The sequence below is a fragment of the Marmota flaviventris genome, chromosome 7, assembly GCF_047511675.1.
Source record: "Marmota flaviventris isolate mMarFla1 chromosome 7, mMarFla1.hap1, whole genome shotgun sequence".
Lineage (NCBI taxonomy): Eukaryota > Metazoa > Chordata > Mammalia > Rodentia > Sciuridae > Marmota > Marmota flaviventris.
This window is the reverse complement of record NC_092504.1, coordinates 105902835-105916329: the sequence shown is the minus strand read 5'-3', so window position 1 is coordinate 105916329 and position 13495 is coordinate 105902835. Positions and strand designations below refer to the sequence as shown.

General features: G+C 32.9%; 1 protein-coding gene across 1 annotated transcript in view; it reads left to right on the top strand.

The window, feature by feature from the left end:
* Mmrn1 (multimerin 1) overlaps positions 1 to 13495 on the top strand; it is a 57856-nt gene that overhangs the window by 30974 nt on the left and 13387 nt on the right. The window contains exons 6-8 of the mRNA XM_027926540.2: positions 429 to 578; positions 4059 to 4232; positions 9055 to 11040. Of these exons, the coding sequence (XP_027782341.2) occupies positions 429 to 578; positions 4059 to 4232; positions 9055 to 11040 (2310 nt within the window). The remainder of the gene's footprint in view (positions 1 to 428; positions 579 to 4058; positions 4233 to 9054; positions 11041 to 13495) is intronic.

Here is a 13495-nt window from a genome sequence, read left to right as displayed (position 1 = left end):
TTTCAAGTAGTCACTGGTCAGAAATTCTACCATTAAAAGATTAGCCTTTGTGGCGGTCCACTTACAAGGCTGCTGTACTTTTAATACAGCAGATTTTAAAGTCCAATTTTGCAGGCAGTTTACATCCTTCTCCCATCCCACCCAAATGAAAAAAAAAAAAAAAAAACACCATCCATTTTTTGTTTAAAGGAATTATGAATATTTTTTTTTTCCAGGCAGAGTTAGAGTGGTGTATTTCCAATTCCAGTGTGGTGTCACACTGCCCTGTGACTGGGGGCGGGGCATCTTACTCTTGCAATCATCCTAGACCATCACGCTTCAGTACCCAGGAAAATGAATGTCAGCCACAATATTGCTCAGGACTGGAAAAAAAAATGAGGCAGTTCCAGTGCTTAACACTCTTCTCTTCTCTTTTTGTTTCCATCTAGCTCAGGAACAGCAGCAATTGATGCACAGCAACCAGGTTGAAAGTCACATAGCTATTGACAGAGGAACAGTCGAGCAGCCTCAACAGCAGCAGCAGCAGCAGCAGCAGCAGCAGCAGCAGCAGCATCAGCAGCAAGACTGTGGTGACTCAGGTCATAGATTGTAATTACTATCATCTCTAACCCAATTATTGTCAACAAGGTTTATTTCAACTTCCAAACAAGAAATCTCAGCTGTCAAATGTGTGATGGTGACACATTAACATACTCCTAATCCTTTTCTATTGGTGCTGGATGTTGGGAGAAACTGGATGTGCTGCAGATTCTAGGGTGAAAAGATGGAGAATAATTATTGAAGCATTGTGTGCAAACACAGAAGGAGAATACAAGTACTGTGATACTCAGTTATAAGGAAAAGAGCACATTTCTAAAATAAAGTCAAACCTTCATCCTCCAAACAGTGCAATCATGGAAGACAAGGGTTTCGGAATCAGAGAAGGAAAGCTTTCTTCCATTGGTTTAGAGGAGATCAGGAATGTTTCTTATGACTAAGAAATACCAAGGACCTTGTGTTGATCAAAAGTTGGCATGCTATATTTTTTTCTCATTCTTCTAATCATAAATGTTTTACCATTTTTCTTGGGCTTAAATTTAGGTCTAAAAAATATAAGGGTGGTTGGTGCTAACATCTCTTCTGTGGGCTTGGCAGAGATTTGGCATATAAAACAGGGCAATCAAATTGAGAAATGTGACTTAAGGAGAATCTCTTTAAGAATGCAGGTGAATATGCCTTAGAAACTGTCTTCTAATGCATTATAGGGATTGGAATTCAGAAGCTTTATAAAATACTGTCCAATCCTTGAATCATTAAAGTTATATGTAAAGGGATAGAAAATGTCATTGCTGTATAAAGTGATCCAATTTAAATTCTATATATCTCATTAAGGAATGCCCCAGTAAACATTAAAATTCTCAGAATATAGCTACTGTTATATATATAAAGCTACACATATGTAATGCTGGGTCATTGGATTTATTTATTTTTTATTGGTGCATAATAATTATACAGAATAGTGGGTTTCATTGGGACACATTCATAATGCATATAATAAAATTTGATTAATTTCATTTCCCACTACCTCCCCTTTCTCTACCCTGCCCCCTCCCCTTTCTCTACCCTGCCCCCTCCCCTTTCTCTACCCTACTGGTTTGTCTTCTGTTTTCATGAGATCCTTTTTCTTGTTTTTTTTTTTTTTTTTCTCTCTAGCGTTCACATATGAGAGAAAACATACAGTACTTTATTTTCGGAGCCTTTCATATTTTGTTTGACATGAAGCTCTCCAGTTCCATCCATTTTCCTGCAAATGACAAGATATATTTTCTTCCTTATGACTGTATAAAGTGGTATTATGTATATAGATCATATTTTCTTTATGCATTAATCTGTTGAAGGATACCTATAATAGTTTAATGACTCATCTTGTGAATTTTGCTGTGATAAACATTGATACCCATGCATCTCTATGATATGTTGACATTAATTCTCTTGATTAGATACCTAGGAGTGTTATAGGTTGGTCCCATGGTGATTCTATTTCTAGTGTTTTGGGGAACATCCAAACTGATTTCCACAATGGATGTACTAATTTACATTCCACCAACAGTGTATAAGAGTTTCTTTTTACCAACATTCTTATTGGCATGTATTCTTATTTATATTTTTAATGATTGCCATTTTAACTGGAATGAGTAGAAATCTCACTGTTGTTTTGATTTGCATTTCTCTAATTACCAAAGATGTTGAACATCTTTTTCCTGCATTTGTTGGTTATTTGCATTTCTTCTTTGAAAAATGTCTGTTTAGTTCATTTGACCATTTATCAATTGGATTATTTGGGTTTTGTTGTTGTTATTGTTTGTTTTGTGGTTTTTTATGGTAATTTTTTTTAGTTCTTTATATATCCTGAATATTAAATCTGGTCAGAAGAGTAGCTGCCTCAAATTTTCTCCCTTTCAGAGGTCTGTTTCTTCATGCTTTTGTTTCCTTTGCTGTGTAGAAGCTTTTCAATTTGATGCAATCCCATTTATTAATTCTTGGTATTATTTCCTAAACTTTAGGAGTATTATTAAGGAAGTCATTGTCCACATCTTATGTTAGAGTAGTACCTCCACATTTCTTCAAGCTGTCATAAAGTTCCTGGTCTATCCCTAGGTTTTTGATCCATTTTGTATTACTTTTGTGCAGGGTGAGAGATTGGGATCTAGTTTCCTTCTTCTGTACATGGACATGCAGTTTTCCCAGTGCTGTTCGTTAAAGAGACTATCTTTTCCTCAATGTATGCTTTTATCACCTTGGTTAAGGATTGAGTGACTGTCTCTGCAGGTTTGTCTCTGCATCTTCTATCGTATTCCATTGGCTATCCTGTTTATTTTGATATCAATACCATTGTTGCTTTTGTTACTATAGTTCTGTATTATCATTTGAAACCAGATACTATGATGCCTCCAGTGTTGTTCTTTTTTCTCAGAATTGCTTTGTCTATTCTAGGATTTTTCTTCCATATGAATTTTAGGACTGTTGCTTATAATCCTGTGAAGAATGTCACTGTTACTTTGATGGAAATTGTATTAAGTTTGTAGATCACTTCTGGTAATACAGTCATTTTAACAGTATCAATTCTGCCTATCCATGAATGTGGGAGGTCTTTAAGTTTTAGTGTCTTCTTCTATTTCTTTGTTTAGTGTTCTGTGATTTTTCTTTGTATAGGTTTTGGTATACTTATTACTAGGTGGGATATTTTTGAGACTATTGTGAATAAAATTGTTTATCTGATTTCTTTTACAGTGAATTCATCGTTGGTGTATAGAAAAGCTATTGATTTTTGTATGTTGATTTTCTACCCTGCTACTTTGCTAAATTTGTTTATAAGCTGTAGCTTTATTAACAGTAAAAACAATGAGTAAACTGAGGAAAGAAGGAACTTACCTCACAAAGACTAATAGGATAAATCCCAAATCAACACCATACTGAATATGGAAAGATTGAAAGCATTTCCTCTGATATCAGGAATAAGACAATAGATGTCCCATTTCTGTTCAATATAGTACTTGAAATTTTACCTAGAAATATTCAACAAGAGGATTAAATAAAAGGGATACAAATAGGTAAGAAAGAAATCAAATTATGACTCTTTGTAGATGGTGTGATACCATTCTTACAAGATGCTAAAAGCTTTATGAGAAGATTTGGGTCATCAGATTGTGAAGCAGAAGATGAGCCATTAGCTCTGCAATCTCAAAAAAATTATTTTGGCTTTCCAAACTTCACTTTTGTCATCTTTTGACCATGTGACAATAACTATATGAGAGTTTTTTTTTAAAGACAGAAATTCTAAGAAAATTTGAAACACTTTAGAAATCAGATATTCTAATACTTTTTAAAAATTCTATCTTTAAATAGCCTTAAGAGTCAGGCTCTGCCTTTTGGTAAGTGAATGTAGCCAGTTACTTATATTTTCAAATTTATTACTGCAAACATGATTTATTTGAACTATCTTTAAATCTAATACGAAATTTGAGTGGTTCTAAATATATATTTTCAATGCTTCCAATTTTCTCTTCTTCTACATGCAGCAGTAATACAAAAAATGACTGACCAGATGAACCAGCAATCCATGAAAGTGATGCTTCTGCAGAAGAAAGTTGACAATATTTCTTTGGCTATGGACGACGTAAGGAACACATATTCTTCCCTAGAAAGGAAAATCAGTGAAGATAAAGGCAGGGAATTTCAGTCTTTTCTAAAAGGTAAAAAAATTAAAATAAATGGCTCTTTCAATTCATACAAAAGGAAAATGATTCATCTTTTCTTGTGTCACTTTGGGATCTTTGGGTGATACGGAAGTCTACAACATTTTTTTTAATGAGATATTTTATAATCACTCAACTTTTGAAATACTATATCAAAATATTTTTTACTATGTGCACAAATCTTTGAATATTCCATATGGTTGATTGATGTTATATACCTAGTTACAGAATAATTGTCTTATGGTTAAAATCCATCATGGGTAATATCCAGTTCAAGAATAAAGACAGTGCTGAGGTAATGATTATCAAGGCAAACTAGATTCACAGATGTCTCAATATTATTGACAGAGGTATTGAGAATGAATCTGAAGTGGTTATCCCAGAAATTATCTAGGTCATGTTTTATAATCAATAAAGTATATTCTAAAACATTCCAGTTCGGAAAAGTAAATTTGCAATATAAATCGGATTAAGTTTTATCTGAATTCTGTGCTCTTAAAACAACAAGCTTAGAAGTATGCTGTGCTCTTTTATGGAGAATCTATAGCATAGATAATCTATTTTCTGTTAATTCAGTTTGTTGGCTAAATTTATTTCCTCCCAGCTATAGGACTGAGGTTCCTGCTTTTTTGAGATCTGTGAACTGAGGCCAATTCTCATCTTCTAGAGGCCACTGCATTTCTTGTCTCATAGTTTTCTTCCTCCACCTTCAAAGCTAGTGGGTTGAGTCCTTATAATGCCTCCCCTATATACTCTCTGCTTTCCTCTTCCAATTTTAAGAATGGATGTGATTAAATTAGACCTATCTGAATGACTAAAGACAATCTTAAGATCCTTAAACATATCTGCTAAGTCCCTTTTGCCATGTAAGGTAATATTCATAAGCACTGTGAGTTAGGATGTGGACCTCTTGTGGGGAGAGGAGTGTGAACCTTTCTGTCTACCATCAAGATTTATATATACATAGTAATTAGCACAGTAGTTTTATGCACAGGGTACAATGGGACCATTTGAGATTTGCAACAAATCCAGTGTAAGGGGTCAGGGAATGCATTTAGGAAGAGAAGCCATCTCAACTGATATGTGGAGGATCAGGAGGAGATGACCTTTTGATAAGACTTGAATGTTTCAGGCAATTAGTTTGGTTACTAGGAGGATCCCAGTGCACTGGGTTTATTGTATGTTTCCAAGTCTCAAGGTTAGTGGTCACTTTGACTTTGCTTTATTCATTAAAACTTTCTCACTAGATATCCCTATTTCTATACAATTTATTTATTTTTTTCTCTCTTGTGGTTCACATTTTTTTAAAAAAACTAAGTAGTTATAGATTTGATGTATCATCCACTAAGAAAGACACTTTTGCAGCTCAATAGCAACCATGACTCCATTATGTTTTTCAATCATGTAAATAGTGCTATTCAGCTACTGAAATGAAGACCCTGTCCTACATAATTGGTATGGCCAAAATTACCAATTAAAGCCATATAAGAAGAATTTTTTCTCTCTGAAGTAATAACATAAGAAAGAAGTTGGGCTGGGTTTGGAGCTCAGTGGTAGAGCGCTTGCCTAGCACATGTGAGGTACTGGGTGCAATTCAATCCTCAGTACCACATAAAAATAAATAAATAAGGTATTGTATGTGTCTACAACAGAAAAATAAAAATAAAATATACAAAGGAAAGAAGTCAAAAAGAAACAGCCTATGATTGACTGTAACCATCTTAATGAAATTAGCAAAATTTGGTTAACACAACCCAGGAGATTTAGGCTTGTCAATGGCTTTTTGTAACCTACTAACCTATTAAAAAAATCTGGCACAGGAAAAAACTGACACATGAAAAATCATACTCACAGCAACAATAATAAAACTCCCTACTCAATAGCAGGGATTAGTTATGTCCTTAGCACAATCATTAATTATGAGGACCAGAGGGCTTGTAGTTCATGAATATTCTTACAGGAAACAAAGACTAAACCCACCCCTAAGGTGCCAAGCTTGCCACAGCTTCCTCTCTTGTTTACTTCACATCCAAGGTTAAGAACAGTGCTTAATCTGCTAGTAACCATAGAAACTGTTGAAAATCAAATGTCTCAACTCCTCACAACCTATCTGAATGTTATGAAAAGATCCTATGTTCACCACCACAGAAAGGGCATGCAATTATGTCTGATATTAAATATATCTAAGTCACCAAAAACAATATTATTTTTTAAGAAAGTAGAAGCATTTAAGTCACATGAAACAGAATCAAAGAGTTCAAAATTATATTCCCACATAGATATTACCATAAGCCATCTTGGCATATTTTTTCAAAAATAGGTTTACATAAATATTTTTTGTAACAAATTGTGGAGATGTAATCTGAAACAGAAACAAAGTTTTAAGCTAATAATCTGTTCAGGTTTTTTTTTTTTCTTCAGACCTTGCTGTGATTTTCTCTTTTCTCCAATATATTTTTTTTTCATAAAGATTTTAAAGAATTATGGCTAAGGCATCTCATATTTTTCATTTCATAATTTCTCCTATTTACTTTGACCAAAATTCTGACCTGAATTTTACCTGACACTGTTTTTATCTGTATTTCTTATTCTGACTTTCAGGTCATGTAGTTTTTGTTTCCCAAGGTCAAACACCTAATTGTCATTATCTACAACTAATTAATTCAATAAAGCTTAACTTATATTTTATCTTTACAATCTTGAAAAGCATCTTTTGTCATAATTCTAAGGTTATAAACTCAAAGAAGGGTTAACCCCAACCTTATGTATGCTTTATTGCACTACCTCATTTTTTTTTTTTTTTTTTTTTTGCTATCATGAGAATTAAAATTAAGTTTAACTAACAGGAGATAATTAATTACCTGTAGATAGTGCTACAATAGTAATTGCACTATGGAGTGGCACCTTTCTTTGGGGGAAGCTCATATAGTCTGTTTTTAAGACAAAAAAAATCTAATTTTCTAAATTTTATTTTTGGTATAGGATATAGAATGTATTTAAAGAATATTTGTCAAATAAATGGTGATTGGCTAAAGGCTGTCTGAATTTAGAAAATACAAATATTTTAAAACCTTTTGTTACAATTCAAAAGCTAGGAATTTTTATGTGTAACATCTCTTAATTGTGGCTATTTACATTTTTCTAATGAATTTATTCATTCTTGAGTACTGTGTGGTGTTGTGTGTCACTGACTATTATTCCATATTTGACATTTTTAAAAATGTTCCTATTACATACAGACTAATTTTTCTATACTTTTTGAACTTCAAAATTTATTTAAGTTTCCACTAGGTTTAGAAAATGTAATTTTTTTTCTCATTTTAGCAACATCAATCATAAAATATAGGATTAACTGGGTCATTTTTGTCCATGTAAAACCATCTACTTTTACAGCTTTATCTTTGTACTAGATTTCATTGACAGCAAGATGTTTAAGCAACACTTCATTCTATTTTTTAATAATTTCTCTTTCACAATAATTTTCATGTAAGTCTCTCATGCATACTAAATACTTTTGAAAACATGCTTACAAAATAAATAAATAAAGAGCCTACACTCATTTTTTTATCCTATCATATTTCCTATATAGGCTACTTAATAGCCATAACTCGAATGGCAATATCCCACTGCACCGATTTTCCTTTTGAAAATCCTATGTATTATGTTGCTTGTATCTTGTTGTATGGCCTTTGGTGTTTTTGAATTTGAATGGACAGATCTTACATTTACGTTGCTAAATAGCTAGATACTATAAAATTTGGTTATCATAAACAGCTTTTTGTAACCCACTAACTTACTTTAAAAAAAATCTGGCACAGGAAAAAACTAATACAGGAAATAAACTTGGCAATAATAATAAAATTCTCTACTCAATAGAAGGGATTAGTTATGTCCTTAACCCATTATATATATATATATATATATATATATATATATATATATATATATATATATATATATATATCTGTTTCTGAATGAAACAGTAGAATTTTGTTGCAGTTTTAAATATTCATTTTCTATTTATATCATTTGTAATAATCTATATAATACATTTTTCATTTTCTCTTTCTTTCTTAATACTACTTTTCAAACTTACCACAATCTTGGTTCATAATTAGCCTATGCTTTCTCATATTGGAGACACTAGTATGTAGTCATTAGCAGGAAGTTTCCTCCTCTCTTTCTGTTAAAATGTAAGTCATATTATGAAAATTAAGCATATCTTGAATTCCTGTTTTGATTTACAATTGAATTGTTTTGTGATCATCAAACCTCTTATTTTACTTTTTTATTGTTACTGTAAAACATGTTGACTCCTGTGAATGTGAATTCATCTTTTTCTTCAATTAAATTTCTTTACTAGAGCAGATTCATAGTGTTTATGAATTCAAAACATAAGCTCTGAACCTGATTACCAGAAATCTAATAGCACAGTCATCAGCTAACAATGGGTATTATTTGCAAAGGCAAAAAGATCAAAGCAATTTATTTTCATTCAGGACTAGACCCAGATTATTGCACAGTAATGTCTATTACTGAAGCCAATAGTAGTTCCTTCATGTCTTTTGTCCATAGAACCTTAGATTTATGGTTCTAGCATGTTCTACATTACACTTGATTTCCCCAATCAGATTCATCAATCAACAAGGTGATTGCCTCCTATAAATCGTAGTTTTTAAAATGTTGCAAGTAAATATATTAGAGTATTATTTTCACTAGTTCATGTTATTAATAGTTTCAAACATCTACCTTTTAAATATATCTAGCCTCTCATAATTAAAATCGTGCATTTTTTATTATTTGTTATCTTTGTCTTTAGGTCTAAAATCCAAAAGTATTAATGATCTAGTAAAGGACATAGTAAGAGAACAATTTAAAGTCTTTCAAAATGACATGCAAGAGACTGTCGCACAGCTCTTCAAGACTGTGTCGAGTTTGTCAGAGGACCTTGAAAACACCAGGCATATAATTCAACAAGTTAATGCATCTGTGGTTTCAATAACAGTCCAACAAAAGTCTATTTTAATGCCAGAAAATAGGCCCACATTGACTGATATAGTAGATCTAAAGAATCACATTGTGAATATCAGACAAGAAATGACTTCTACGTGTGAGAAGCCTATTAAAGAACTAGAAGCAACACAGGCTCGTTTACAAGGTGCTCTAGAACAGGAACACTCAAGGGGCATTCTGTACTATGAATCCCTCAATAAAACTCTTTCCAAAATGAAAGAAGTACACGAGCAGCTTTTATCAAATGAACAAGTGTCAGACCAGAAGAATGCTACAGCTGCTGAATCCGTCAGCAATAATGTCACTAAATACGTATCAATTCTACATGAAAAGATAAACAAGCAAGGTTTGATGATGCTGCAGATGTTTGATGATTTGCACATCCAAGAGAGTAAGATTAACAATCTCACTATCAGTTTGGGGATGGAGAAGGAATCTGTCAGGGTTGAATGCAAAGACATGCTATCTAAGTGCAGAAATGATTTTAAATTTCAACTTAAAGACACAGAAGAGAGTTTACATGTGTTAAACCAAACATTGGCTGAGGTTCTCTTTCCAATGGAGAACAAGATGGATAAAATGAGTGAGCAACTAAACGATTTGACATATGACATGGAGATCCTTCAACCCTTGCTTGAACAGGGAGCATCACTCAAACAGACAGTGACATTGGAGCAACCCAAGGAAGTAGTAGTTACAAGGAAAAAGATGGAAAGTCTGATAAGTGCTGTCAACAGTCTACATTTTCTGATCAAAGAACTTACAAAAAGACACAATTTACTGAGAAATGAAGTACAGAGTCGTGAAAATGCCTTAGAAAGACGCATTCATGAATTTGCCTTTGAAATGGAAGATGGCCTGAATAAGACAACAACTATTATAAATAATGCCATTGATTTTGTTCAAGATAACTATGTGCTAAAAGAAACTTTAAGTACTATTAAGTATAATCCTGAGGTCCACCACAAATGTAACCAAAACATGGAAACCATTATGAGATTTATTCCTCAGTTCCAATGTTTAAATGATTCTATTCAAATTTTGGTCAATGACAGTCAGGGATATAATTTTGTTTTGCAAGTTGCCAAGGCCCTTGCAGCTATTCCTAAAGATGAGAAAGCAGATCAGTTCAACTTTCAAAATATTTCTCAAATGTTCAATGAAACCATTTACCAAGTGATGAAATATCAGCAAAACATGAGTCATTTGGAAGAAAATATACTCTCAGCCACCAAGATTTACAAAAACTTTGAAACTCGATTGCAAAGCATTGAATCTAAAGTGAGTCAGACACTCATTCCTTATTATATTTCACTTAAAAAAGGCAGTATGACTGCAAATGAGAGAGACCAAGCTCTTCAACTACAAGTATTAAATTCCAGATTTAAGGCCCTGGAAGCAAAATCCATCCATCTTTCAACTAATTTCTCTTTGCTTAACAAAACTCTCCATGAATTTTTTACCGTGTGTTGTAATGCTCCAACAAGCGCATCAGAACAAAATGCTGCTGTACTTAAGTGGATAAAAGGTTCTCTGCCACAAAATCAGCTTCCTCAGAAAGGTCTGACAGAATTTGTGGAATCAATAATTGAAATAAAAACTCAAGCTGCCCTATCTAACTTAACTTGGTATATAGATCGATTGTTGTCTGAAGGTCTGGCAAATGTTGTCAAGTCTCAGAAGCAAGTAAAATTGCTGAAGAAATCTAACACACTTAAGAAACCCACAGTAAATCTTACGACCGTTCTGATAGGCCGGACTCAAAGAAACACAGACAACCTTGTGTATCCTGGTAAGCTATTTCTAAAAATAACTTTTAATTTCTCTTTCTAGTTAAATGACATTTAGCAAGTCTGTACAGTCTAGCAAGTATAAAAGGTGTTCCCTTGAAACTGGATAGTCAAGTATTAGAAGATCATAGAAAGATTATTTGAATCTCATTCTATGTAAATTATTAAAACAAAACATGTACTTCTAGTGTGCATATTTGTCTACATGTTTTTATTATTTTCTGATATTTGGTGAATTGATCATCTGATGATCATTATAAAATAATTAAATTTTCTCCCATTCAATACATTTCAGCGTAAGTAAAGAAAAGTATTCCACAGTGATTTGGTAAACAACATCAAAAAATCATTTTGGCTTTACTGGACACAATATCAGATGTGTAATAAGAACTCAGTAATTATCTGTTGAATGACTGCTTTATGATATATGTTTAGGAATTAGGATTGGGTAGATCACAGAAGGTCATTAAGTGCCAAACTGAGTCACTTAGATCCAAATTTGCCAGTGGAGGGATATCTGTAGAAATTTGGGGTAATGGGTTCTGCGTAGTAAGATTCAAAAGCATGAAGCTAACAGCCACACATGGCATGAGTGCAGAGAATGACATTAAGGTACTGATTACAGCATTACTGAATAAATTTTGGCAATATCAATAAGAGTAATATCTAAAGAAGTGATAGTTAAAAAAGAGGCATCAGAGGCAAGAAATGTAGTGAATGTATAATTAACAGAAAAAAAGAGCAACTAATTAAAATATTCACCTATCTGGTGTCCCAGTTTTTTCCTTCGGAGTAAGAGGATTGCAACTGGTAATTTGCCGAGGAGAAATGTGTTGCAGACTGCGTCACTGAAAAAAAAATAAAAATAAGCATCTATTCACAGACTCCATACATGGAACTTGGAGAAGGGAGACCCTAGAATATTCTGAAGTTTTAGATTTGGGTAATGAGAGGATGTTGGTGCCATTAACAAATGTTGTTAGCACCACAGGAGAAAGCGCAGATTTGAGAGGAAAGAGGGATTCAGTGTGGTAATATAAATAACTTAATAGTATGAAAGAAATGTTTTTTAAGTGTTCAGCTGCTGAGTAATATCTAGTAATATTTTCACAATGAGAATAACTGCTTATTCTTACTAAAAGAAATGGCTGTGTTTTTCTCACATAAGTAAGCTGTTAAATTATATGCCCATTTGGATGAATTTTGTATTTTATTGCTTTTTAATTACAAAGAGTGCTCATTATCTTAACATAGAGTGAATTTTCATATTTAATCTCCAAATGTTTTGATAATGTTAAAAATCACAGAATACTCTTGGGATGAATTCTTGTGAATGTTTAATTAGTATATTTATTTATGAGTACCCCAAATTAGTCTGACTACGAGGATTAATCTTACCCTTATGGGTATACAGAATAAACTGTTTAGAGTTATGTGTCCTCAAAGAAATTTAGTATCCCAATATAAGATGTCCTTGTAGTAACAATTTTAGGAGAGATAATGATGTGTTCTTTTTCAAAGTACCATACTATCTTGGTCTTCATGTGGGATTTGCAATATGAGCTTCAGTGAAATTCTGCAGTATGTTTGATGAGACATCAAGCAAGTGATTATATCTGGATCTATATAGTAAATATAAATTTTAAATAACCTGAAGTAAAAAGTTTATAGAATGTAAGAACTTATAAACTTTAGTAGTGTAAAGAATTCATCTTATGACCTAACAAAAATTCAATTGAAATATAAAGTGGTTTACTCAATATTGAATTTAATGGGCTAATAGGGAATAATTCAGTTTTGATTCATATTTTTCCAGTAATGTTTTGATTAAGTTGTTTCCTGTTTCTTTACTTACTGAGAGCAGAATGTTTATATAACTATCTGGCCACACTGACAGTTAATAAAATTTCTTTATTCCATCTCTGTAAAAATATCAATAGTGATTCCAGGGCAACAAAGGTGTATTGGCCTAATTCTATGTGCAAGTTGGAAATTCACCTTATGTGGGACAGGTGGCATACTGTGTCCAGCCCCTTTGAGCAATTGTATATGGTTTTCATGCCCATTAAATTGGCCATGCTCCTAGGGTCCATAAAATTTGTGGCACTGTTTGGAAATCTGAACAAGTAAGGTTTCTGCAAGGTGATAAAACCAGTGGATGCAGGCTAAGTTCTCTTTCTGTCTCTTTTTCTTTGGTACTAGGGATTGAACCCAGGGTCACTTAACCACTGAACCTCATCTGCAGTCCTTTTTAATATTTTGTTTAGAGACTAGGTGTCTAAACAATATGATATTGGATACTGTTTATTACTATTTACTTCATCCAAAACACTGTATAAATTATACTATATCCTTCCTTTACCAATACCTATGAGTTAGTATTATTATCATCCTTATTTTGAAGATGACTAGACTAACCTGCAGAGAGATTAGCCTAAGCATCCTGCTGAGGGTCAT